Consider the following 24,950-nt stretch of genomic DNA (forward strand, 5'->3'; position numbering starts at 1 on the left):
CCCATGCTCCACGCGCCGGACGGGGCATTGTCCGATGCGGAGCGGCTTCTTGCTACCGTGACGGCGATGGATCCCCCGGTACGCGTCATCCTGGATGTCGGCGCACAGATCCTGGAGCTTGATAACATTGGCGTGGCGCAAGCGTGGCTGTCTATACTCTCTGGTGATGAGGCGACGCAAGCCGCCATTTTTGTCGACAGGGATGATCATATCTGCGTCCTTGATCGCAAAGGCTATGTCGAGCCGCTGCATACGTCGCCATTCGCCACGCAGCTCGACGTCTGCGTGGTGTTTCTAGACGAGGCACACACGCGCGGCATTGATTTGGCACTACCCCACTACTACCGCGCGGCCGTCACACTTGGCGCCAACCTGACCAAAGATAGACTCGTGCAGGGTAAGATGTTTGCAGTGATGAGAAAGACAAGTACTGACCAGGACATAGCGTGTATGAGGTTGAGAAGACTAGGCCACGGACAGTCTGTCGTCTTTTGCGTACCCAGGGAAATCTGCTCCAAATTACACACTACCCAGCCCACCGTGGCCGATATTCTACAATGGGCGATCAAAGGCACCTGGGAAGACGCAGCGCGCAGCGTTCCCCTGTGGGCCGTCCAGGGACGACGCCATCAAGCGCAGGCCACCGTCTGGAAAGCGGCGCAGACAGAGGACGGCGCGCTCCAAATGACAAGGTCGCAAGCTAGCCAGTTTCTGGAGCAAGAGGCAGTCTCGATGGAGACTCGCTATGCGCCACGCATGGACACCGCAGCCGCAGCTGGGGACGACGATCCCATCAACCAGCGATTCCGCGCGTTCAGGCCCATGAATTACTTCGCCGCGGCTCTAAGCGAGGAGCAGGAGCGCGAGCTGTCGCCCGAGATTGAGCGGGAGCGCGAGGTGCAGCGGGCTGCGCCTGAGCGGCCCGCGTTGCACGCCCTGCATCCGGACATGGTCACCTACGTGGCGACGGGCCGCCTGGCTGCGGATTCGTCGGCCCGGGTGCCGGCTTTTGCCTCGCTGTCGGCTACGAGTGCCGCGCGGTACCTGGATCTCAATACATGTCCACCTCATGTGTATGTGTCGCGGGACTTTGCGCAGACGGTTGATGGGGGCGGCTCCGACTGCACGCAGCGGCCTGTACAGTGGGTTTTGGTGAGCCCGCCGCGGTCCCAAGCGCCGGCTATTGACACCATGATGGTTATTAGCCCCTATGAGGCGCAAATGCTACTGCCGGCGATCCAGAAATCCACCAGTGTGGCCTTGTGTCTGTACGCGCCGCGGCCGAACCAGGGCTATAGTGCGCTGGATGCTTTGGACTTATACACGGTGCCGGAGCAGCTGGACATATGTGTGCCTCCGCAATTCGCCATCTGTTTGAATGTATTTGCCGGGCAGCTGTATTTTGGGTCCGAGCTGGAGGCCATCCGCGTCTGTCACTATCTTGGCATCAACTTGTACGCAAACGACGCGAATGCTATGCGCCGAAAAGCAGCGATGCTATGCAGCTTGCATGGATTCACGCAAAATCCGACAAAATTCTTGCAAGTTTTTTTTTCGCAGGTTCGTCGGGGTTGTAGCGGCATTGGCAAGACTCACATGGGCTGCATTTTGGATTCACGCCGCCCCAAGGACTTGTAACGTTGTGCAGGTCGATGGCTATTACCCCACCCTACGAAGAATATTGTTTCGCCAAGGACGATGGCAGGCGGCAACCACGGCAGTAGCATCGAACGAGCAGAATCCTGCCGCCCCGTTGCCAACAGAAGAGATGGACGAGAAAAATGCCCTCTACCAACGTCGATCGTCTGGCTGCCGCATGATGATAAATCAATTCACCGTCGGGACCGAGCACGGTGATTTCTGCAGGCATTTTGGACGTTGCGCCCGCACCTCGGCCAAGCTTGGTCAATTTTGGAATCGTGTATTGGAAAACCAGCGGCAGAGTATCAGCAGGCTCTGCAAAGTACACAGCTAGAAGTACACAAGACTATACTGTAGCAGCCTACGGAGACCCTTCACACAATCCTAGAGCTTGAAGTGAAGCAAATTATTCTTGCTGTCCTGGTACAACATACCTACCTAGGTACCTAGGTACCTTAAAAACCAAGTCGCTCGTGTCGTCAGCCTCACTCCTCGGCCAAGGGGCGTGAGGGTGTCCGGACTTTAGGCATTGACTCGTCGTCGGATAGTTCTCGCCTGTCTCATGTCGCGTGAAGTCTTTGCTAGAGTGACCTCGAACATATTGGTGTGTATTTCTTCGAGATATAAGCGACGCGGGATTCACACTTCCATAGATAGTCGGTGCACAGTCGGACGAGTTATCTGGCGCCGTTTTTTCGTACGCTTTAGAGGAACGTCAATTCTTTCAAGATCTTCGTTCCACGTTTTCGATCCTTTTTGGTCACGGTCACGCTCCTCTTGCCCAAGGTCAACGGACCGTCGAGCGCTAAGAGAGTGAACTAGGGGGTGCAGATGCTGGGGAAAGCAAAACACTTGCATCAGTGATGCTCAACCATGTATATCGTACAAATTGCCGGCATTTTGGACTTCGCTATTGCAGTTTTCCATGTATACAAGTGAACACGCTTTGCTAGTGCCGGCATCGACATTGGGCACATCGAAGTACGAACAATGGCTGAGAGACATGGCCACGCTGTTCTATGTAACAGTCGAAATTCGCTTCGCAGTTCAGATTTCGGCAACCATTTGTTTCCCTCAGCGTTTTGAGACAGCTTTTGATATTCTCCACGATTTGAGCTGATCTTGTTTCGGCACGCTCAAGGCGAATTTGTTCGCTCTCAAGCTGAAAATGAAGATGCATTATCTTCTCTCGCAGCTCGTCTCCCATGTTAATAACTCTTCGAAGAACTTCAACGCCGAATCTGCCAACTATCTCAACCAACTTTTCAGATTCTAAGTAATTTCTGATATTGTTTGCGGTCGCTTCAGCTAGCATATCATGCAGTGCTGTGTCTCCAGTTCTGCTCAGCGCCTCTTTCGCCGCATCGAGGAATAAGGTTTTGTTCGCTGTATTTTGTGATGCGTGTCGAAGCTTTGCCTTACTTAACTCAGCGAGTGCTTTAATGTTGTAGTAATCCGCAATTGAATTGAGGAGCACGTGTTGTACCAAGCCTTCGTCTGGTGCTGTACTGTCGCTGGTCTCTTCAGCTTCCTGGAGTAGTGAGGTGTAGTCTCCGGTATACAGGAACTCCACCATCTTTTGGACTGTGTCTGTATCATATTCTTCAATCACGATGGTCCTTGTGCTTGACTCCTATTATAATCAGTTTTCCATGTCCTGACAGGCCGTCGAAGTTGTGTACCTGGAAAGGCTCTCGGATCGCAGCAGCAAGTACGTCGGATTGCGAACAAACAACAGCCCTGTGCACCTTGAACTCTGTACCGCTGCAGACTAAAGTCATATCAGTATATTCGCCCGTTTTCAAGAGGTGGCCGAAATTAGGGCCACGAGGAGAAGCAGCCATAGTTTTCGAAATCCTGGTTTGAATAGTAAGGTTCGAGAATTCAACAAGGCGAGCGGGATACTCGGTGTGCGGGGTATTAATGTAGGGGAGGGGTAGCATTTTCACAGTCCACGCTACTTTTGCTTACAGGGGACAGCGCGGACCCTCAACGCCAGAAGCGACAAGTGTTCACAAAGTCGCACATAAAGGCCTAGAAAACGCGCTTCCATCCAAGCACCCCATGATACCGCTTTGGACGATATACATTAACAGTAAATCGATTAACTACTTGACCCTGATTAGAGGACACGGAGCCGATAGTGGAAGGGGCGTGGTAGGGAGGCAGCGGCTTCTCTGACCCAGCTTACTCGCCGAGTTGGTGTAAGTGGGGCCGGCGGGGAGCTGCGGACACCTTGCACAGTGATGAGGCTGGTGCTTGTGGAGCGAGCGCGACACGTCAGGCGTCCTCGTTCACATACTCTTCCATTATTCTCTCTAGAGATTGCAACCAATCATGGGCGTGAACCAGACCCACGAAGAAACGACCCATTATGACTGGTCGGCTTGACGGCTGCACAGTGCGCCGTTTTTATTATGCACAACTCAGCTGAATACAAAATAGGCCAGCGTCCTGTGTTGCTGTAATCATTATCATCGCTCAATAAGATAACTAACCAACGACGTGGATGATTACCTATCGTGACCACCATAATTCTACTGAATTCCGAAATAGAATATTATCATATGTGCTCGGTACAGTATAGCCGTAACCGACGTAATTTGTCTCGAACACAAGAGGCCGCGGATGGCAACAACGAAGTCAAGTCACGTGGCTACCCAAATTATTACCCCGCGTTTTAATTCTTCTGCGCTTTCCAAACCAGAGCCTTTTCTAGTACAATCTAATCTGCCAACACTTCAACTCCCAACCTCTTCGGCAGCATCAAATCACCACAAACCTTTTCCAACAAGCTTGGCCCACATACGAGCGAATGGACCATTGTGAGGATTTTCAACGCCTTGCAGCTACACTAGGCGGAAAAAACCCCTATCACACTATGGTTGCTATCGCTGGTACCGGGGGTGGAGTAGCTGCTCTTGCTACCCTCGTGGCTGAAAAAGCTGCGACTCTCGCTGCCGCCAACGCTGCCGCCAACGCTGCCGCCAACGCTGCCGCCGCTGCTTGAGCAGCGGCGGCAGCTACCGCTGCTGAGGCCGCTCTCGCTGCTGCTGTGGCCGCTGAGGCGGCAGGTGCCGTCGCGGCCGCTGAAGCTGCCTTGGCTGCCGCCATTGCTGCTGATGCTGCCGCAACCGGAGCGGTGGGAGTTGCGGGTGTCAATATCTGGAACCTGGTGGGGTGGGCTGTCCTTGCTGTCGTTGTCGGCGCGAGCCAGACAGATATGTCGCCTGCAGTGACATGGAGCTGCTATCGTCATTGATGCTGCGGCCCGATCGGTGTCCGATTCGTCTCCTCCGGCTTCTTATCCGATACCTTAAACATAGTCTTGACGAGATTGGGTATCAATTATCAGGTCCCCTTGAGGACTTGGGGTGCCGTGATGGGTTAGACTCCGAATGCGCGGTGAATTTTGCCAAGTCTGCCCACCAAAAGCGATACAGAATCGATTGAAGGATTGCTTTTAGAGTGTAGATTGCAGATAGCCTTTGTACTTAGGGAGTGATTGCCTGAAACGCAAATCAGAGATCTATCACTTCGGCGCCGTTGCGACGTAACGACTGAAAATGGCCCAGCGCCCCGCCAAAACGGGGGTGTTGTGATACTGAAGGACCCACTAATGAACTACAAGGTCAGCCGGAATCACTGCAATCTTTTTACGGCATAAGAGCGTCCTAAAGCCTAACCTCCGTCGCGCTCGCTCAGTCTTAAGCTCTGGCCAGTGACTCGAACGATGGATATTCACGTGAAGAACAGGAGTCTCGGCCCCCGCGGAATTCTCATGGCGTTTAGTAGGAACAGTTGTGTTATGAACCAAATGCGGCTTGGGGCTCTCAACACTCGCTAGGTATAAGAACTAACACTTATATTTTTACATTAAGCGCGCCCTCTCTAGGGCTATGGCCATCTTGGCATAGCTGTGTGCCATGAAGATATGCAATTGTGTTGGTCCAATGTATATCTAATGCTGCGAGCACGGGTTTCCCGCATTTTTTGCGGATTCCCGTACCCGTTGCATGAACTGGATCGCATTTAAGAGGTAGAGCGATTCCAAGCTTCATTCAGGAGATGCTCGAAGCAGACATACTTCAGTTTTGCGGCTGTTGGGGTTATAATATTCGCGCTAGTTGGAGGGGCGTCAGAAGCCTGCAATAAAGACAGCACAGCGTGAAGTAGATGGTATTGACTGACTCAGCAAAAGAGCAAAATATCGTAGCCCGATGATTCGTATCTCTTTGGTGTAAGGCCGTGTAGCGAAGACGGTGGAGTTGAATGGGAGTACTGGTATTCCGTCACCATCCTGGAGCGTGAGACGTAGATCATGTGCAGTCCCACAAACGTCCGCTCAGCCTACCGAAACACCACTATGCCACTATGCAAGTTGACGAAAGCAAACAACTCCATTGCTGCACTCCAAAGTGTTAGAAACTCTTAACAACTGGTTGCCGATATCGGTGATGAACTAGCTGAGGAACAAACAGACTTGTGCCCAGCTACCATTGGCGGAGCTGTGGCAGCAGTTGTGGCAGTATGATATAGTAACCCCCCGCCCACCTTGGCTCGACCGACGGTTGGATCATCCTTACGAAAATAGCGTGGCGTACGATCGGGAAGGCGTACGTACTTGTGGGTTGTTTCCATTAGGAGAGCTTTTTCTCCACTGGCGAAATCAGAGCATCTTCCCACCATGTTGATTACCAGTCTGCTTCGCAATGCGGGTCTTGCATTGGGCCGAACGCGCGCTGAGGGCACCGCAAAAGGTAGCAAAAGCATCGTTTTTGAACGCTGGGCATACAGTTCTGTCTCCGATACGCGAGTGTCTCTTTTCCTTTCTGACAGACCTGCGTAGCATTCTCAAGTTAGAATTGATGATATTTTATGTTGCTAGATGCGCGTATAGCCACCCACCACAGCCTACTGTTTTAACGGATTCCCGTGCTTTTCAGCTTGCTTACAGGTCATGTACATGGCCAGCCGTCCACTCCTAGTGTCCTCGCACCACCTTACACTTCACCCGTCACATGATAAGGGTTCTTTTCTTCTGCCGTCTTAAGAGGTGAAAGCGGGGATATTCAGAATCCGCGCAACGTTAAAAAGGATCCCGCTGTCAACAGTTGGAGTACCGCATTGCCGCACTCATCCTTTCGAAGCCTCGAACTCAATATGACTAAGTTTCTTGTTGTTTACATATTGGTGTGTCATAGAGCCCCGCTGCACAGATTGTCACGCCATTGCTAACTCAGTCTAGTCGATGGTTCTTCTCATCGGTGTAGCCATGTTTGTGCCCCTCCCTCGTCCCGCAGACAGCATGCTGATCTGTGTAAGATATCAACACATCTCATCCGCCAAATTATCACTACCCATTCCTGGACTCACCATTAGCGCTGTAATCCTTCTATTATTTGCCTTGATCGACTCGACACTTTGTCCCCGATGGGCTAAGAGAACCCGTGCGCGCCGAGCGATCGGCCGAGGGATGTGGCTATTTCAGGGTGTGGGGACGATCGTATTGGCGACGCTCTTCTTCTCGTACATCCCATCCCCCGACGCACACGACTGTTTGCTTTCGACTCTTTGGCAACGAATTTTTAGTAGCCATGATGCTCAGACCATCCGTCGTATACAAGATGCATTCAATTGTTGCGGTTTCAATACTGTCAGAGACAGAGCATGGCCGTTTCCGAACCATGAAACGGCGCGCAGATGCGAGGAGATGTATGGCAGAACGACAGCCTGCGGTCGGCCCTTCCGGGCGGCGCTACAAAGAGCGTCTGGAGTCGAGTTTGGACTTGTAGTGATCAGTGCTCTTGTCAAGGTATGTCTGCTTTCGTAGTGAGCATTAGGATTGACTAACACGACATGCTGGTATAGATTTTCTACTTGCTGCTCGAAGACTACTATGCTTCCTCCACCAACGCAGCGGCTGCAGCAAATCGAATTAACTTTGGGAATACGGCAAGGGCCCCATTATTACCACGTGCATATGAGGAGTCGGGCCGAATCTCGGAAGAAGGTGATGTCGCCAACCAAACAACCAACCATCGTGAGAATACTGGGATTCAAGAGCGTAGTCCCTGGGATCCCTAGCCTCCAGCTAATAGCGCGGAGCTGAGTGGCAAGAATGAGTCGCCGGGCATGGCCACGGCTGGACTCGAGCGTTGGTAATTCCTGAGATAATGCATGACGTTACCACGGTCGCTCCCAGCTGAGAAGATTGTGGTGATCTGCCACAAATCACTACACTTTGTATCTCATTCGTCTCTCAAGAAGGAAACAAGAGTGATTCAATTTCATAGCTGTCGCTATATCCGATTGAGGTGGTCTACTCTACATTTTGAAGAGCAACCTCGGTCTGTACTTCCAACGAACACTCCGAACAAAATCTCTTGCCGTAGATTAATTCCTGAGGGTCACGTACCCGGTCGCGGGCGAGTCGTGTCTCGACTCGACGTTGAAGCGGCATTTGGTTGCCTTTTGTGCCGCCTCCAGCTTCTTTCTTCGTGATCTCCTGGGTGCTGCCACTGTGGAGCTGTGGTTTGGCGTGAAATTGTCCTGTATCGTTACTTCTTACAAGGTTAGGACTGCAACCAACGCAGTACATATGGCTAATAGTCGCTGTTAACAACAGAACTGTTCCTCGCCAGTGATGTAGATACCACTGAACCTGGATATCACGACCGGGGTCGCGATGCCTTGCTTTGTAACGGCGCAACGAGGTCCGGATCTACTTCAGTGAATTTCTATCCGAACGTCAGCAAAATAATACAACGTGCTCTGCAACTTGTGCTCTTATGCTCGGGAGAGAAATTGAATGCGAAAACCCAGGCGCGTGTCAGTCTCGGCCAGACACATCCAAGATGCCGCGTCTAGCACCACTAAGTACCGAGTTCCGACGCGCAATGCGATCCTCCGGCAGAGTACTTCTGTGAGACGCCCATTTTGCAAGCAGGTACTCATTAGTGATGCTGATCCCATGAGAACGCTGGCGCAGCGCTTTTTGGGTGCTCCACTGCTTTGTGCGCTGCACAAATCGACCGTAATAAGCGCTCCGTGCTCAAATGGGGTTTTGTAGAGACAATCTCTCCTCTGGCCCTGCTTTCAAGAAATACCGATGCTTCGTGGGTCTTTTCCTCTAGACACCTCAATTCACCGTTTTGTGACATAACCGCAGACATGGCACACAACTCTTCATACGAACTTGGGAGCCTACCCTCCAAGCTTGGGTGTCGCTCCTGGCGATGACCCAGATCCGACAGCGCACCCCGCTCACTGTCCAGGAATTTGTCAGCGCTGTCAAGGCTTTGGGCAGTGTTATCGGCGGCGAACGGGAGACTGACTTACCCCCACGATTTGGATATCTACTACTATTCAATCTTCTAGAATCAACTAGACGTAGAATCGAGTCGACAAGAAGCGAGGTCTGATCTAGGAAGAGACCTGCAAGATTAATGCATCACGAGCATACGAGCTTTATCGACACGCGCAGGAGGTACCCTCACCAACGAGGAGGCTACGGCAGTTTAGGCAGATGGATGATGGATGGATGATGGTAGTGGCAAGACACAGATCGGCCGATACTGTGGAGAGCAGACCCGCGCTGTGGATGCGAGGCGGGCCGCGCGGTGGTAGCTCCGGATCGTCCCGCTTTCGCAGGCGTACTATCATGAACTAATAACATTATGCGATCATAGTACATCTATCAAGGTACGTACAGTAAACAATTGTTGATTGAGCGAAAAAGCGTTAGTGTGGGAGACTAATTCTCCGCTTGCTTACACATGGCGAGAATAACGGCATCCGATCCTCGCTCAACATTAACGTCGCCCACATACCCAAGCCTTCCCTTCCCAACTTTCGCTAGGGCGACCGCCGTTTGGCCAGGTACATGCGCACTATTTGGAGCAAAGACTGCAGACTCGATGACAGACGCTTCGTTGGTTTTGTACCACATATCCCCAGGACGTACATTTTCTAGTTGCAAGGCCTTTTGGCTGTATTTTGGCAGGAGCGCTCTGGCGATTTCTTCGGTGACTGCGCCGCGGTTTATCTCGAGGGTCGTCCGATGATATGCGCCTTGGTCCCAATCTAGGCCAGCTCGTTCAAATAATGGTTTAATGTCATTTGGTTTGACAAAAGACGAAAACCGGCCCATTGCAATGACAGTTCCTCCTTGACGAACGTATTCTAAAACTTTCTCCCAAGTGCAAACATATATATGGGCTTATGCGGAGGGAAGGCCATTTTTTGACCGTGAATCGCTGGCCGACCTGGATCGACAGATTGATGAGTTTGAGGCAGGCGCAGGTGACGAGGAAGGGCATGTGAGAATCGTGGACGTGACGGGGCGTGTCAATGGAAGTACAGCAACCAGCGCATTCAACTCTTGCCGACGTAACCAAAACGCAGGGCTGGTAATCTCAAGACCAGAATACCGTACCAAGGTCAATGAGGGAGAGCCACCAGCATCCCCTCGAGTGGAGAGGGGCATTAACCCATACTCACCTCGGAATTGGCTCCCTGCTGCTGGTGCTTCGACACACCAGATTCAGGCAGCGGCTGGTTTTCGTGCCGAGACCTCTGAAATTTCTCGAGGATAGTGAGACTGTTGCCTTTGCCATCGCTCCGCAGGCGGAATATTTGCAGAGGTCGTGGGTAATATCCAGTGGATGAAGGAGGAGAGTGAATAGTTTACAATCTTCATTACATATTCATGTAGACAATGTAAGCCCTGGTGTGATTTTCCCATTCGATGCCCATGACAAACAATGCTGTTGCTCTTGATACGGTAACCAATTCATTATTAAGATAGATACACTTATGGTCCCAGATACGCCGTATAATCCTGCGTCACCTGAATGGCATCGCCTTCATATCCGTCCTGTTGCATCGCAAGCCCATAGCGTCCTGCATCGCTCGCGTAGTGCGTCAGGTTGATGCTCGGGGAAGCGTATGCGCTCCACGCGCCCGATTGCGCGATGCCTACCGCGCCCATCGGCGCCGAGTTTATGTAATCCGGCGCTGCGGAGTAGCAGCGCCCGACGCCGCCGTCGGTCCTGCCAGCGCTCGGCCCATCATAGCCAGCCGTTGCTCCACCGTAAGGGCCCATGTTGACGTAAACGGGCCCCCCGCCACCGACGCCGCCCATAGCCGGCAATCGCCGTGGTTTCTGCTCGTCGACGAGGCAGCGCAGAGAGGAGAGGCTGTTGAGCTCGCCCTCTTCCGTGGGACTCCGCGCGGTCCAGGGCTCCAGGATGGCAAAGGCTTGCTTGATGACGATGCCTGAATTTTCATACTTGTGATAGTCAAACAACTGGTTTGTGAGGATGACTAAGACGGCTGTATATAGATACGGTCTTTGTGGGCTCATTATCAGTGGGACTAATCTTCTGTTGCTCGTAAGGAAACTGATTCAGAGTACATACCGCCACATGCAGTCGTTTCGAAACTCCGGGGACTGACTATGCGCCTCGTATATGCGCTCGACGGACTGGTGCGCGGTGATGACGCACGTAGTGGACAAGTACGTCCACGACGTGTCGTGCTGCTGCTTAGAAGAATAGTATAGCCCCTGGACGAAGAAGGGCCACGTGAGCAAAATAGCCGCATAGTTGCGGAACAGGACGGCCTGCTGCGTGGCTAAAGTGTCAGCGCCGTCCTGCCCCTGGAAGCACACGGGAGTGGGCGTGGTGTAGAGCTGCGCTTGTTGTAACATCGACAATGCACGCTCGGCCGGGAGGTGCCGCTGGTTGTAGACGAGCTTAATAGTCCTGCGGATCGTATTAGCCGAGGCCACGTTGAACGCGAGATAGTCGTCGCGGCCATGAGGACTTGGTGGTGAGCAATCCGTCGCGGCGGCGGCAGCGGCGGCGGCCGGCTTGCCTTTTTCCTCCTTGAAGGCTTGAGGCTGCCGCCCGACGAGCGCCGCGACGAGGGAGTCGAGGACGAAAAGACACTTCCAAAGCTTTCCATAGAGAGCGCTGTTTGTCTTGACCTCGCTTGGCGCACGGGACGAAGATCCCGGGGCGTGGATGATACCCAGTACGTCTGCGGCCCTTACTGCTAATCCTGAGACGAGTTAGTTGTGTAGAAGCTATGCAGTGTATGAATACTCACCTATATAGACATCGGCAGCATTCCACTTCAAGACAGCAAGGGAGTACGTCGTCATGAGTGCCCATGCTTGGATCATCCACACCTCGAACGTCTCGTAGCCCCCTATGCGCAGGGTCGCCTCGGCAAACTTAAAGTATTCCTCTGACTGTGGAAGAGACTCCGAGGGAGATGGATGGAGGTACTTCGTAATCTGCTGCGGTTCTACTGCGAGAGACCCGGCTGCAAGAAGGAGGTAGAGTAGACAACGGCTGCCAGGGTCTTGGGAAAGTACGTTGGAGTACGACGAGTGTAGCAGCTCCTGTGTTGTGGATTCATCTAGAATTTCCACCAAGTGGTTACCAGGGTGAGGAATCAATCCACCCACGTCCACGAGTGCTTGTCGTGGATGGAATTGACAGCTTACTCAGCAGCGCTGTCGTGGGTTGAGTCCACGAAGCCTTCTCGTGGGTTGATGGCCACAATATTGAGGACCCATGTCGTCTCCACATCGATTTCCTAATTGAGTAATTTTGAAGCTATCGTGAAACCCCCTTACCCCGCCTCATCCTCGAAACTCCTCCGTTGAGCAATCCTCCCCAAGCCCCATTGATACAGCCCTGTCCAGCAGTATATTGTCAACATCCTTGATTATTCCCGCGCGTAGCCACGAGCGTAAGGTTTGGATAAGTCCAATTGTTCCTGCATCCATCCTGTTCCGCAGCGGAGTAACCATTAGCCCTGCTGCCGAGAACAGCCTCTCGCACTCTGCGCTCATGGCCGGCACTGTCATCACATCAAGTGCCATTCGAGACAGCTTAGGATACTCGAATCTCTTCAGGTGCCAATACTCCACCGGGTCAGCCACATCTCTGTCCAGCTCCGACATGCTAGCTTGCCAGCGTGCGTATTCATCTGCTCCGGCAGTGGGTGCATTGCTTTGCCGGTGTCTATTACGGTACCTATCAAATGAGGACAGCACAGTCTTCTGCTTTTTTAGCGCTGGCCCATCGGCAGTGGATGCGACTGTGATTTGCAGGTTACTATATTCATTGCTCCAGAGCTGCTGCACAATCTGCTTCGCTTCTTCAACCCATTCCGGGTGGTGCCGGCCCCAAATCTCGTCAAAATAAGTCCATCGCAGCCCAGGATGCAAAGCAGCGGCAGCGTAGTAGACCGGCGTGTCTCTCAAGGTATTATAGTACTTGTCCAGCTTCATCCAGCCAAGATTGACGTTAATGCCAAAATGCTCCGGCTCGGGATGCGTCTCGATCTGCGACTTTGCGTCTTCCAGCTTGCTCAGAAGGAACTCAAATGCCTCTAGCACGTCAGTCATCGAACCGAAGGTCTCTCGTATGCCGGAGGCGCGACAACGCGGCTGCCCATCGCCCTGGAGCGCTTGTACAACCACGTGGAAGTCCGAGAGGATCTCGTCAAAAGTCCTGAGCACCGCCCAATCGTTCTCGGTGAGGAAGCTTGACTCCTCAAGACAAGGAGGAAACCTCCGGCCTACCTCTCCTCTCCGGCCATCTCGGAAGATTCTCTTTGCTTTAGCAATGAACTCTTCATAGAAAGGCTGCAGTCGCAACAGCCGCTTGATCATGTAGTATTGGGATAGCCATCTGGTATCGTTGTCAATAACCACGTCGACTGGCCGTTGCTTCCCAACTTCGGCGTCGTCAGCTGCCGCATACGAGTCTTGTTGGATTTGGCGAAGCAACTGCGTCAGAACATCCGACCGATGGACCCAAATGGCAAAGTTGTGAGCTTTGCCGACGGGGCCTCTCCGCATCCACGTGTCGTGCGCTGCCCTTGCCAGTGCTTCGCCCTTCGCGACGGTGTCCTCAAACGCCTCGACATCTTTTCCAAACAGAAGGGACTTGACGACGAGATTGAGAATGTGGCCAACGCATCGAACGCGCCGTCGCACCGGATCGAAGTGCAACTCTTGCGCGATCTCGCGCATCGCCGTGTCGTTGTTCGCTGCATTGTCGAGGGTGAAGTAACCCACTTTGTCCTCGATGCCGAAGGAGCGAATAATGTCAAGGATCTCAGCAGCGATATTCTCGCCGGAGTGTCGTTCCACCAGCTCCGGAATGCCCAGGACAAGCTTTCGGAGTTGGTTGTCCTCATCTCGGAAGACAGCCGTCACGCCGTATAATGCGTGACGGTTTCTGGTCCTCGCGCCATCGAAAGCGATATGTATCTGGCCCGGAGACCTCCTCAATGCATGCTGAACGGCATCGCGATGGCGCTCGAACTGCTGAATAGCCAAGCTCTGGATAGTCTTAGCAGTAACATGCGCATCCTTGATACGCACCGCAGGATTCAGGTATTCGAATATTTGTCGCAGACGTGGATGTTCGACCTGCCTGAATGACTGCTGGCTCTCTACTATCCAGTTCACCACCAGCTTCTGGAACTCGGCTTGATCGAATCGTCGGATTAGGTTGTTCGCCAGGGCCTGGTCGTTAGGCTCCAAACGTTTGAGGCCCATGAGGTCTGTGATCGATGCGAAGGCTTTCCTTCCCTCTTTCGTCTGCAGTGGCGTTCGTCGTCGTCCTGACGGATCCCAGTAGCCGTGAGACTTCCAGAGGTGGTGCTCGGCATTCTGTGTGCCTCTTGATTCGTATGACTGTGGTGATGATGCTTTTTGGCGCACGCACGGCATGCAGATCCATCGCCTGGACGCTTCTGATTGAATCTCAACGCCGTAGTCCCATATCCAAGACACCGTATCCTTGGTTCGTTCGGCTAGTGTGAAGCCCTTCCAGACGCGGAATATGCGCTGCTCCTCATCTGAGGATGGCGTCCAGGATGTCAAAGGAATTTTTCCCGCGTCTAGAAGGGCAAGCCTCGGGAGCAGTAAAGCATCGTGCGGGGTATCATCGCTAGCTGGTGTTTTAGGTTCGATGTTGGTAGTTACTGGCTCGGCCATGTTTCAGCTGCCAGTCGCCTCGTGTTGCAGGTGGCCTAAAATGGCGACGCGTCGCAGGACGCGACAAGGCGCGCCCGCCGTACTGTAGTGGGTGGATAGTGCCGACAACTAGTGTTACGTCGGCCCCAGCGAGCGACTTAGGTTGGCCTCTTACCCTGCAGCAGAGCTTCCGTTTCTCGCGATGCTGGACGACTGGTCAATCCATCCATATCGTCCATCAAAATGCGCAGCACCGTGGATTGGTTGATTATGTAACAATTCAAGTCGTGGGTTGACGTTGACGCGTGTTGAGGTCAATATATTGGTCAACCAGTGGATTTCGTGGATTGATTCCTCACCCTGGTGGTTACTCTAGGAAGATGAATTAGCAGTAGAAGAAGTTGCACAAAAGGAAACGTACGTATTGAGAAGCTCGCTTCACGAGGTTCTCTGCTATGTCCTGGGCAGGCAAGGGCACTTGAGTGGGAAGTTGCTGCGAACGGGAATTACTCCCCATCTTGCTGAGGTTGTTGTGACATTGCGTGAAGGGACATGGCCCAGACATGAGCAATACTAGTCTCTTAGTCTCTGCGAGAAAACTAGCCGGCGAGGAGCCACCTACATGCAAGTTCATCGTGTCAGTGGTTGGGGTATAGGAGGAGAAGGTGAACTAGGGCTGTACGCACAGACGGGGACGCTAGGTTGATTAGGGACTCTAGGAGCAGCCTCCGGTTCGTACCTGTCCACCAGAACATCGGACGGATGGCTCCATTCCGAAATGGCCGACGGGGAGTTAGACAGTCCGGGGGGAAGGAAGCCTGTGGCTAGAGGCGAGTGTAAGTGAGGCGAGTTGCCAGGCTCCGGCTTTATGCTTTGTAGCGGAAACGGACTGGTCAAGCTCTGAGGGGACGGCACGATGCCATCGTTCTTCGGGATGCGGGTGATGTTCTTGCGCTTCCGAAGAGGATCGTAGAAGCATTTGTGCCCTCGCTTCTCGCAGACCAAGCAAGGCGTCTGTCCGTCGCACTGTCTCGTCTTGTTAATTCTTTCCCTTCTCCCTTGCTTGGGTGGTCATGCAGTGGGCGTTTCCATGGATCGTTTTCGAATTGGTCTCAGTCGCACCTTTTGCTTGCGGCTCTGGCAGCCGTTGCAGGCCTGCCTAACTCGCTTTCGCTGCTCGTCGAGAACTTTAGCGCTTCCCATTGCTTCAAGGGTTTGGGATGAATTTGGATAGACGGGGGGTTTTAGGTAAACGGAGGACGAGATCGGAGACAAAGTTAAGAAGGAGGAGCTAAGAAAGCTAGAGAACGACTAAGAGCTTTTCTCTTAGGAGAGGGGGAGATGCACGATGAAGTATAGTAAAAGACCTGAACGGGTGGTTGCACCATGGGATGGAGACGGCTTGGAGATTCTGAGATCTGCGGGACGTGGTGGCATTTAAAGGCCCCCTCTCTCCTCCATTGAGAATTTGAGCAGGCTGGGTAAGCAGCTGTAATACCACCCCTTCCCCTGTTCTTCTTGTCATCCCCATGTCCTTTTTTTTCTTTGCTCTTCGCCAATAGTGCAGAGGCAAGAGCAGGACTGGTGTGCACTTGTCGAGGCCCGATACGAAGTCTTGTGTGACGGTCGACCGACTGGGCCTGAGACCTTGATTATGGCGGTGCTGGTTCCAAACAAGAGCCACTGAAAAGGGAGATTGGGTGTAACTTCAAAATAGCGACGCGGCTGCCTTACACACTGCTGCTCGGGACTTCATCAGCAGGCTAGATTTTTGGAGATGAATCTGATCAATTATCGGCACAAGGTTATATGAAGAGTAGCTACACCATTTCAGTCTGCTTGTAAAGAAATAATGCTCCCACAGATGCGCAACCGGCTATCAGTGCACGGTTATAGCGGGCGCATTCACCACGATGGCATCGGCATCCATGACACATTCTGCGCAAGGATCGCCGGTGTACTTCGAGAAAAAACTGCCATGGAAGTATATTTATTGAGGTCAGATTGAATGGGAGATAAATTATTTGTAAAACGGCCGAATTATCTGAGCGTGCCTCACATCTCTCCCGGATAAGATGGCGGCGAAGAGACTCGGTGAGCTCGGTAGCAAGCATGCTGCGGCAAGTGGTCAGCGGCAGAACGATTGTCTATTTACACTCGGTTGACAAATTTCAACCAGTTTTGCGGTCATGGATCGAGAGACCTGCATAAAAAAGCTGAAAGCAAGTCTAGCAAGGTAGGAGCCTGTGTGCCACCCGCGTGAACGGAATGCCACGATATACTCGGTAGGGGGTGGGCTTCTTGTGGAGGAGGCTGCTATGTGCCAGCCGCAGCTAACGAGGGGCGAATACCTCGAGTCTGCGTGGCCGCAGCTCGGCTTCCAGTTAGAAAAGCGGGGCTACCCCTTGATGTCCCAACCCTGTCGTCCGCTCTGTCGTCCACTTTGTTGTCTTCTTTGACTTCCCTTGTTGCTCTGCCGTCCGCTCTGTCGTCCACTTTGTTGTCTTCTTTGTCTCTCCCTTGCCATCCCGTCTATCGCTGTCCACTTTGTTTCCCTCGTTGGCTCTGTCGTCCGCTCTGTCGTCCGCTCTGTCGTCCGCTCTGTCGTCCGCTTTACCGTCCGCTCTGCCGTCCGCTCGGCAGCTTCCGTCATGCCTGGAAAACAGCTTAGAAAAAGACCGAGACAATGCCAGCAAGCGAAGAGTCCAGAAGATGTCTGGAGACTAGTCAAGCAGGCAGCAGCCGAGATTGATCGCCGGGGGGTATTGAACCAAAACGAAGAGGACCGGTTGTTGACTGCCAAAGCATTCCGGGGGGCATTGAGCCAAGACGAAGAAGACCGACTGTTGGCTGCCAAAGCATATGTGCAACATGCCACTGCACCTTTAAATCGCTCGGACAAATACGGGAGCTTTATTGTTCAACTACAGGAAGAATGCAAGTCAACACTGCAGTTGCTATACACTGCCGTTATCCGGAAGAACTGGTTATATTACATGCACATAGCAGATATTCCTAAGTTGGTTGAACTTCTGATTGGCAATCAAGCTGCGCTCAGTTTTAAGAGCAAGGTTTTGGCGGATCTTGCCGTTACTCATTTGCCACAAGGTAGGTACTCTCAACCCAACACCATCTTCACATGGCCATACCAGCTGACCTATTTCCCAGAAACTGGGGCGAGAGCCAGGAGGAAGACGTCTATAGACGCTACGCTAACAAATCCAGACGCAACTCATATGCCAGGGCAAGAAAACAGGACTCTGTCTGCAAATATCATCTCGCCGAGAACGCCAGGCATGCCCAGACGGGCCACAGAAGGGCAGGCCGCAGAAGTGAAATGGTCAAGACAAAGCATCATCACCTGTTTTGACGAGCAATTTGCCGACGTAACCAGGTGCGCTGAAGGGCAAACCATTACCATGTTCTTTCCAAGTTGGGGAGGTTCGGTTGGTTGTCTTATGACGATTCCTCTGGATTTACCCACGGCGAAGCGACTTTTGGAGGAGCTCTCCGGTAATGTACTACGGTTGATGGATGATATGCTAGCGCTCGAAGTTAAAGGCGGCGTTGTGGTTGTAGGGGGAGGTTTCGACTTCAAAAGCTTTACTGGTCAAGCCATCGCTACTAAACTTAGCCAGCAACTTTGGAAGTATATCGAAGCAGGTCCTGGCCGACAGACGGAATTGCAGTATGGCATGCAATGTACAGACAGTGTATCCCTGTCCATTTCACGCAAGTATTGCTATCTCAGCATTGCTATTGACACAACAGACGCCACAAGAATACTCGATTGTTTATCTAGCTGAATAGAGTTCATTTGCGTCTACGGAGCTTCTTGATAGACCTTGCCGCCGTAAATATAGAGCACCTCATCCTTAGCTAAACGGCCCTTTCCTCTTCTGTAATCGTGATATTCTTCAGATGTGTTTTTGTTTGTTACATTGGCTTCCATCCAGTATATCATTCCGCCATTACCGAAAAATGTGCCAAAGGCATTCTCCTTCCAGACAATCGTTTCGGTTCCTTCCAAATTTTGGGGTCTGAAGGCCTAGCGTTCTCGTCAGCACCGCAATTCCAGGAGAGCGTATTTCGTACCATCGTGTCGGGAGCGGGATGACTGTCAGGTTTGCGGTAGCCACTCGGTCTGGTTTTCACTGAGTGTGGTCATGGCTACATCACTTGAGGTATAATTATATTTCGTCGCTGCCTTGGGCAGCAAGTAAGATTGGCAATTTTCGCGGGGTTGCCTGAGGGGCTAACCTTGCATGTGATTGCGCACGTGCACGTGTCCATCAGGGCAGCTTTAAGTCTTAGAATTCGCTGAATCACACCCATACCGTAGTTTTGCGAATTTTGGGGCGAGCTTCTTCCGATGTGTGTTGATGGACGCACGCGGCGGTTTATGATGAGCAGCCGTTTCTCTCGGTTGCCGGGTAATGCATATGCCTAGTTAGCGAGGGAAAGGAACAATCAAGCCACACTTCAAGTGTCTCGCTCATCTGCCTCAATGCCTGGTCACTTTTGTGAGTCAATGTGCTGCTGTGTCCGTTCTGCGGGGTATGAGTAGGAAATGTGCTGGGCGTGCCGGACGGAACTGAACCTGGTCATGGTGGAGTAAGTTTTTCCCAGTCACCAAATAGCGCTTTCGGTTGAGCCTCCGTAGAAGGCTTCTGTAGTAAGGGTCCTTCGTGTAGCTGCAACAGCGTAGCCCAACGACCGCTGACATGTAGGGTCCGCTAACTTAATGACGTGTCGACATATCAGAGCTAGCTTCTACAGACGCCGGTCAATCCTACTTTCTCGAGCCATGCCTCCCATAAGCTTTCACTGGTGGATAATGAGACGACGCACTTGATACAAACCAAAGGTTTATTACGCCCGGTGACTACGCAGCCAATAGGGCTCACTAGCTAAGCTACTTTACATGTCCAAAATGACGTCTCTGCCTCCTGCGGAGCAGCTATTGGTCATGAAGCGACGGTGTTGATTGAGGAAAAAGCTACCCTCTGGTGTGCCCGACTCCCACGGATCCCTGAGGGATGCCTCCCGCGCAAGGCTGAAAAACATGTACTAACTAACCCCTCTTGCGGGCCTCTGGCCACAACTGTCTTTTGCCGTCGCCCCCCCGCCTGACACCACACCTGAGGTGGCAGCGCTAGTTCCCCTTTTCCTTCTCTTTGCCCTTAGAGGACTTTGATGACTTCTCTCTGTGGGTTGAAGAAGCCTTGTCCTTGCCCTTAGAAGACTTCTCATCCTTCGATTTCTTGTCCTTATGGGCTGAAGCTTTCTCCTTGCCCTTGGAAGATTCCTCATCTTTGGATGGCTTATCTTTGTGTGCTGACGACTTGGAGGATGATTCGCCTGCTTTATTCCGGCGCAACTCGCAGGTTCCGTTATCCAAATAACGAAAATAGTTCTGATGTTCCTCACTCCAAGTCCACCCTTCTTTGAAGGTCAAGAGCATAGTCGACTACTGGAGTCACTGTGGCTGCAAAAAACTGCCGGGCCGTCCTTCCTGGGTAACAGTTTAGCTTCAGATTGGATACTAGCATAGGCTTATAGTTGCCCTCTTAAAATTCTCCACCAAAGCGTAATAAACTAAAATGAATAAATAACATGCGAGTTACTAATATGAAATATCAAGGCTCTTTTGCTCGTGGGTCTTAAGGCTGAATAATTGTTCATCTGGTTTTTTCATAGATGCTCAGGATGAGACACCGAGGCAATACAAAAAATGCAATCAAAACATCGCTGGAAAACTCACGCCTTTGTTTTTCATTTTTGACAGGCTGTCAAATTCTGTTTGGAGTTCCTTCCGGTGCTTGTCGAGACATTCCTGCACCAGGGGCGCCAGATCTGGAAAATCTGTGCTGATCGTGACTGCAATCTTTTCCAGTGATGTATGTCTGTTTTCCAAATGCAACAAGGTTGTGTTTCTGTAGAGAGGGCATTTTCCTTCTTCACCGCTGGTGGTGAAATGGCCGTATGCGTTATCATCCGTCGCACCTCCAAGACTTTGGTGGCAAATATAGCTGCGAAATCATGTCAGGAATTTCTATTCCTTCTTTTCAAGAGAAAGATTCCATACCATTGTTTCTTTTTGCACTTGCCGCAAACAATTTTGTTGCAGGCTTCCCCGAGAATGAATTCGATATTACATTCGCTTTACTAAAGTTAGCCATGAACAACGAATTGATGAAACGAGCCACTTACTTGCACTTGCGTATGACAGCCATCGAGAGACCTTCGCAAAACAAGTCAAAGACTTTTTCTTTGGATTCTGAAAGAGACATGACTGTAGTCTCCTTGCATTCATGTCCAGGCTGCGCTTGACGTGAGCAGCGTCTGCAAGTCGCTGAGCCGCAGTCGGGGTTTCGACAGAAGAATATAGGTTCTTCTTCAAAATCAGGGTACTGCTCTGGCCAGTCGCATAAAGGACATCTGGCATCATCTTCGGTCACCAGCTCGACAGCGCGTCGACTTTCGTCGCGGGAAATTTGTTCGAAAAGTAACCTCATACGAGGGTCCTCAAATTGCGACTCCAGAAACTGGAACTGGCTAGCAAGAAAAGGAGCAGAACATTCTTCCCAGCTTATCTGGCATCGAATCGTGGTTTCGCCGCTGTCGAATGTACTCTGAGCCAGGTTTTGTAGACACTCCAAGCAGTAGAAGTGTTCTTTCGACCCCCGACAACGTTGCCCCTCCACTCCCGGACTGTTATCGGAGCAGATTTCACTGGATCCATCAGTAAAAGTTATAAGAAATCATGTAATCGCGATCACTTACCATGATGGGTGCTTGGAGCTGGTTCTGCACCGTCCAACCCGGCCATCAACCTTGTTAACATGTGTGCTTTTTGACAGGCATGTTTTCGCCGCCAGCTGGCACTCTTCGTTTGCAGATTTTCGTGCTTTTGGTTTGAAACACTGAACTCTGTAGTTTTCCGAGAATGTGCGGTAAGTAGGCGCCATTCTCTCGTCTGGTTCTTCCATTTTGCCAAGCTGTCTCGTACTGGCGTCCTGTTGGCGAATCGTACGGTTTGTCCTGTTTGTTTCGACCGTGGCTGGGTTCATCTCACGTACCGCCTTTCTTTCTTTTAAGTCCTCATATTCCGCTTTGCAGATTGCCAGGAGTTGTCTTCCCGGCTTCAATAACTTCTCTTCGTCCTTGCCGCTCATCCATTCCGCCGCGATGGTCTTCAAATCATCCATACCCCAAACGCGACGAGACGCTACTTCAGTAAGGTGTGATAAATTGAAGTCGCTGTCGTCGTAAGAGATGAAAACTTTTGCCTTTTTCGTCTGCTCATGAACCCTTTGGGCTATCAACATCTCTGGTGTGGTGCGCGCTTTAGGATTGTACTCGAAAAGGCCTACACCAAGGCAATGAAGAGCCCATGCCAGTTGCATATATGAGTCTCCAGGCTCGTTTCCAGGCTTGATCTGTAAAATAGTATAGAAGACCTCTTCAACGTACGATTGTGTAGTTGGGTTCAGCTTGTCGAACCCATTGACTGGATCGACGCCACGTCTGTTGTCGGAGCGATAAAGCATTTCTTCTTGGATGTGAGGAATTGAATTGTGTCAGTGAGTGTACGGGTGAGAGGAAATCGGCACAGAGTTGACATATAAATAGTCAATCAGTATCATGTGTCTCGTGACATTGCCTTCGAAGCTGAGGCTATGTGGCAAGACAAATGCTGTCTGATTGCGGCCTACAAAGCTGCCGCCGTCGCAAAAGCCATCAAACAAAATGGAAACGAACGGGGCAGGTCTGATGATGCGCAGACTTTTAATTCAAAAATAACCAAAATCGTTGCAGCCGACACAGCCTCATTCATCAACAACATCAAGACGCCAGGTGAACACTAGAGTGTCGCGGGGCGATACTCAGGGCGACAGACAAACGCGCCAATTTGTGGCCGCTGCGCCGAAGCATGTAGTAGACATGCCAAGTGCATCGTAAAACAACTTCGGCCGACGCGTCACTCCTGACTGGCCGCACCGCGAATGGCACGCTGCACATAGTCGACCAAGACCGATCGAGCCTGCCAGTGTAAGCTTCCAAACCAAAAGTTCGCAAGTGCCGGTTGGCCTTCGCGTTTTGACCTGGCGACAAACTCGACAAGAATTTTTTGGGTCATGGTATACTCATGGTACTCGTCAACAACCCTGGGAGAAGCCAACCGGTCAGGTCTAACGGACCGGAAGTCGGCTCGGCATTAGCGCATCTGTATCTACTCAAGTGGGGGAGGGGGAAATGCTTGGTTTCCCACAGTGCTTCACAAAAATGTCCATAATGCTTTCTAGGTATAAACCAATGCATATTGCATTGCTGCCTATGGTCGCTCGGGAACACAGCTGTGATTCTCTATAAATATATGGTGCATACTATTCTGAAGATTTCATCTTCTTTCCATTATGAACAAATTCTTCTTTAAGGGCATTAGACCGCGGTCTTTGTCCTGCATGTCGGAGTTTGCTGGCTAGACGGTATGTAATGCCGGGTAGACCTAGGCTGACGATTGTGCGTGCCAGCATCGTAAATATATGTTAAGGATGCATAATGTCACAGATCAGCCACTCGATGTCTTTGTGCACCTACGCAAGATGTCGCCCATGTGTCGCTTCCTCATCTTGCGTGTCGGCTCAGTCGAGGGTGTAACTCCGGCGATAGCACTTTCCAGGGAAGAAAGCTTGCGACGCTGACTTTGACTGGCCGTTGATATTGGCAGTTGTCTCGCTCTTTTTTTCTGGTGTCGACTAGTGCTAGTGCCCGCTGTCAAGAAGCTGACGGGCAGAAAGGGAACCAACGAAGGGGAGAAGTGGGCATGGACAGAGCCGCCGTCGCCTGAAGCGATAGGCTGCTAGCACAGCCAGAAGCCACTGTGCGCGAGCATGATGCGCCGATGGTGCCAACGACGGGCGGTGGTCAGGTGCTGGAGCAGCCATAGACACACCAACACATCAGCCGAGACTGGGTCCAACCTTGGAGCTCTCTAGGTCCCCACCTCACCAGATGCCATTTTCAGCTCTTTGTATCTGTTCCCAAAGATCTACAGTAGCTACCAGGCGATTAGAGTTGATACTTGCAGGGTCTTTCTGATCGACAAGGATCCGTAGAAGACCAAGCGAAGCTCTCTAGTTCAGGACTGAGCTTGTCGATATCCAGGGACCATTTCGACCTGTGCGCCGCGACCCGCTTTAGATGAACGAGTCAGGCATCCATGCAGAAAACTGTTTATTGTGATCAATTTCTTGTCTGCAGCATTCGGCCAATAGAAGCCCTTCTAGGTCGTGACGAAGAGCTGACAGTATTGATCATAGCGATACCACAACGTTTGTTGACCAGCAGCTGGGTGTAAATTTGAATCGCCGCTGTGAAGCGCAATGCTTGCCCTCCAAATGTTCTTGGAGAGCTCACCCAGGTCGCGCGGGTCATGCTATTACCTGGATAATTACCTTCGCATCACATCACCGTCTTGCAATATTTCAAGAACGTCTTTGAGTCCCTGACGAAGTATTCAATATGCCTCAAGGGCGCTCGATGTATAATTATCAGTTTCAACCCAAAAGGGGCGTTTTGAAGAGGCGCGGCGTTACCTAGACAAGCACGCACCCCAGCCTCAAACGCCGGCGATTCATTCTTCCTCTGGCGCTTGACGAGGTCTGGCAAATGCCTTTCGATAAGGGTACGTGCCTTGGGCATCGCGACAAGCTTGGAAAGTAACCTTTTCAATCTCGGAGGAAAACAAATGCATGGGGTCGACCACGAAGCTGCACTCACTGCGCCTCCAGGGCCACGTGACACGGGTGCGCCCTCGCACTAAATTTCCGCTTTGCAATTCCACACCAAATTCCATTTTGCATTTTACAACCGTATTGCGATTTTGCACTAAACTTTCCGTTTTGCAAATTTACACCAAATCTTCCGTTTTGCGATTTTGCACCAAATTTTCCGTCCCAAATTGCACGCAGGTAGCCATCGCAAGACTCCTGCCATTGATTTAGAGTATCTTGTAAAGAATGGACAGAAATAGTATTCGTGCTTCTCAAAGCTCCGGTTGCTGCGCACGCGAGCCTACGTCTTAACATTGGATGCCTGCTAGACTACCTGTGCATCCTGGAAGACAATGCTCAAACCGCCGCGCAAGCTGGGAATACTCGCTGTAGCAGGCCCGAAGCCACTACGAAGTTGTCACTGTCGACGACATCAATGTTTCTCATTTAGTCTGCTACGGAACTCATGGTAAGGCCTAGGTCGTCCAAGCGTAAGATTTCTGGTCCCATCTGCAGACTGCGCC

The 24,950-nt window shown here is 51.7% G+C and overlaps 6 protein-coding genes across 6 annotated transcripts; 2 read left to right on the top strand and 4 right to left on the bottom strand.

The window, feature by feature from the left end:
• Positions 1-66: 66 nt before the first annotated feature.
• ISF_09804 (hypothetical protein) lies at positions 67-1,724 on the top strand (the record flags this gene model as incomplete). The annotated part of the gene is made up of 3 exons (XM_018853405.1): positions 67-397; positions 446-1,454; positions 1,649-1,724. 3 exons carry the CDS (start codon positions 67-69, stop codon positions 1,722-1,724), a joined length of 1,416 nt encoding a protein of 471 aa, XP_018699402.1.
• A 2,771-nt stretch (positions 1,725-4,495) lies between these two features.
• ISF_09805 (hypothetical protein) lies at positions 4,496-4,900 on the bottom strand (the record flags this gene model as incomplete). Its single annotated transcript, XM_018853406.1, has 1 exon — positions 4,496-4,900. One exon carries the CDS (start codon positions 4,898-4,900, stop codon positions 4,496-4,498), a length of 405 nt encoding a protein of 134 aa, XP_018699403.1.
• A 5,556-nt stretch (positions 4,901-10,456) lies between these two features.
• Positions 10,457-15,850, bottom strand: ISF_09806 (Ribonuclease H-like protein; the record flags this gene model as incomplete). Its single annotated transcript, XM_018853407.1, has 8 exons — positions 10,457-10,994; positions 11,064-11,706; positions 11,755-11,973; positions 12,775-14,621; positions 14,823-15,019; positions 15,069-15,265; positions 15,334-15,709; positions 15,770-15,850. 8 exons carry the CDS (start codon positions 15,848-15,850, stop codon positions 10,457-10,459), a joined length of 4,098 nt encoding a protein of 1,365 aa, XP_018699404.1.
• A 1,448-nt stretch (positions 15,851-17,298) lies between these two features.
• Positions 17,299-18,453, top strand: ISF_09807 (hypothetical protein; the record flags this gene model as incomplete). Its single annotated transcript, XM_018853408.1, has 1 exon — positions 17,299-18,453. The coding sequence occupies one exon, from the start codon at positions 17,299-17,301 to the stop codon at positions 18,451-18,453; it is 1,155 nt and encodes a 384-aa protein (XP_018699405.1).
• A 1,349-nt stretch (positions 18,454-19,802) lies between these two features.
• On the bottom strand, positions 19,803-20,111 carry ISF_09808 (hypothetical protein; the record flags this gene model as incomplete). The annotated part of the gene is made up of 1 exon (XM_018853409.1): positions 19,803-20,111. The coding sequence occupies one exon, from the start codon at positions 20,109-20,111 to the stop codon at positions 19,803-19,805; it is 309 nt and encodes a 102-aa protein (XP_018699406.1).
• A 1,128-nt stretch (positions 20,112-21,239) lies between these two features.
• Positions 21,240-21,479, bottom strand: ISF_09809 (hypothetical protein; the record flags this gene model as incomplete). Its single annotated transcript, XM_018853410.1, has 2 exons — positions 21,240-21,382; positions 21,434-21,479. 2 exons carry the CDS (start codon positions 21,477-21,479, stop codon positions 21,240-21,242), a joined length of 189 nt encoding a protein of 62 aa, XP_018699407.1.
• Positions 21,480-24,950: the final 3,471 nt, after the last annotated feature.

This window comes from Cordyceps fumosorosea (genome assembly GCF_001636725.1).
Source record: "Cordyceps fumosorosea ARSEF 2679 chromosome Unknown scaffold_76, whole genome shotgun sequence".
Classification (NCBI taxonomy): Eukaryota; Fungi; Ascomycota; class Sordariomycetes; order Hypocreales; family Cordycipitaceae; genus Cordyceps; species Cordyceps fumosorosea.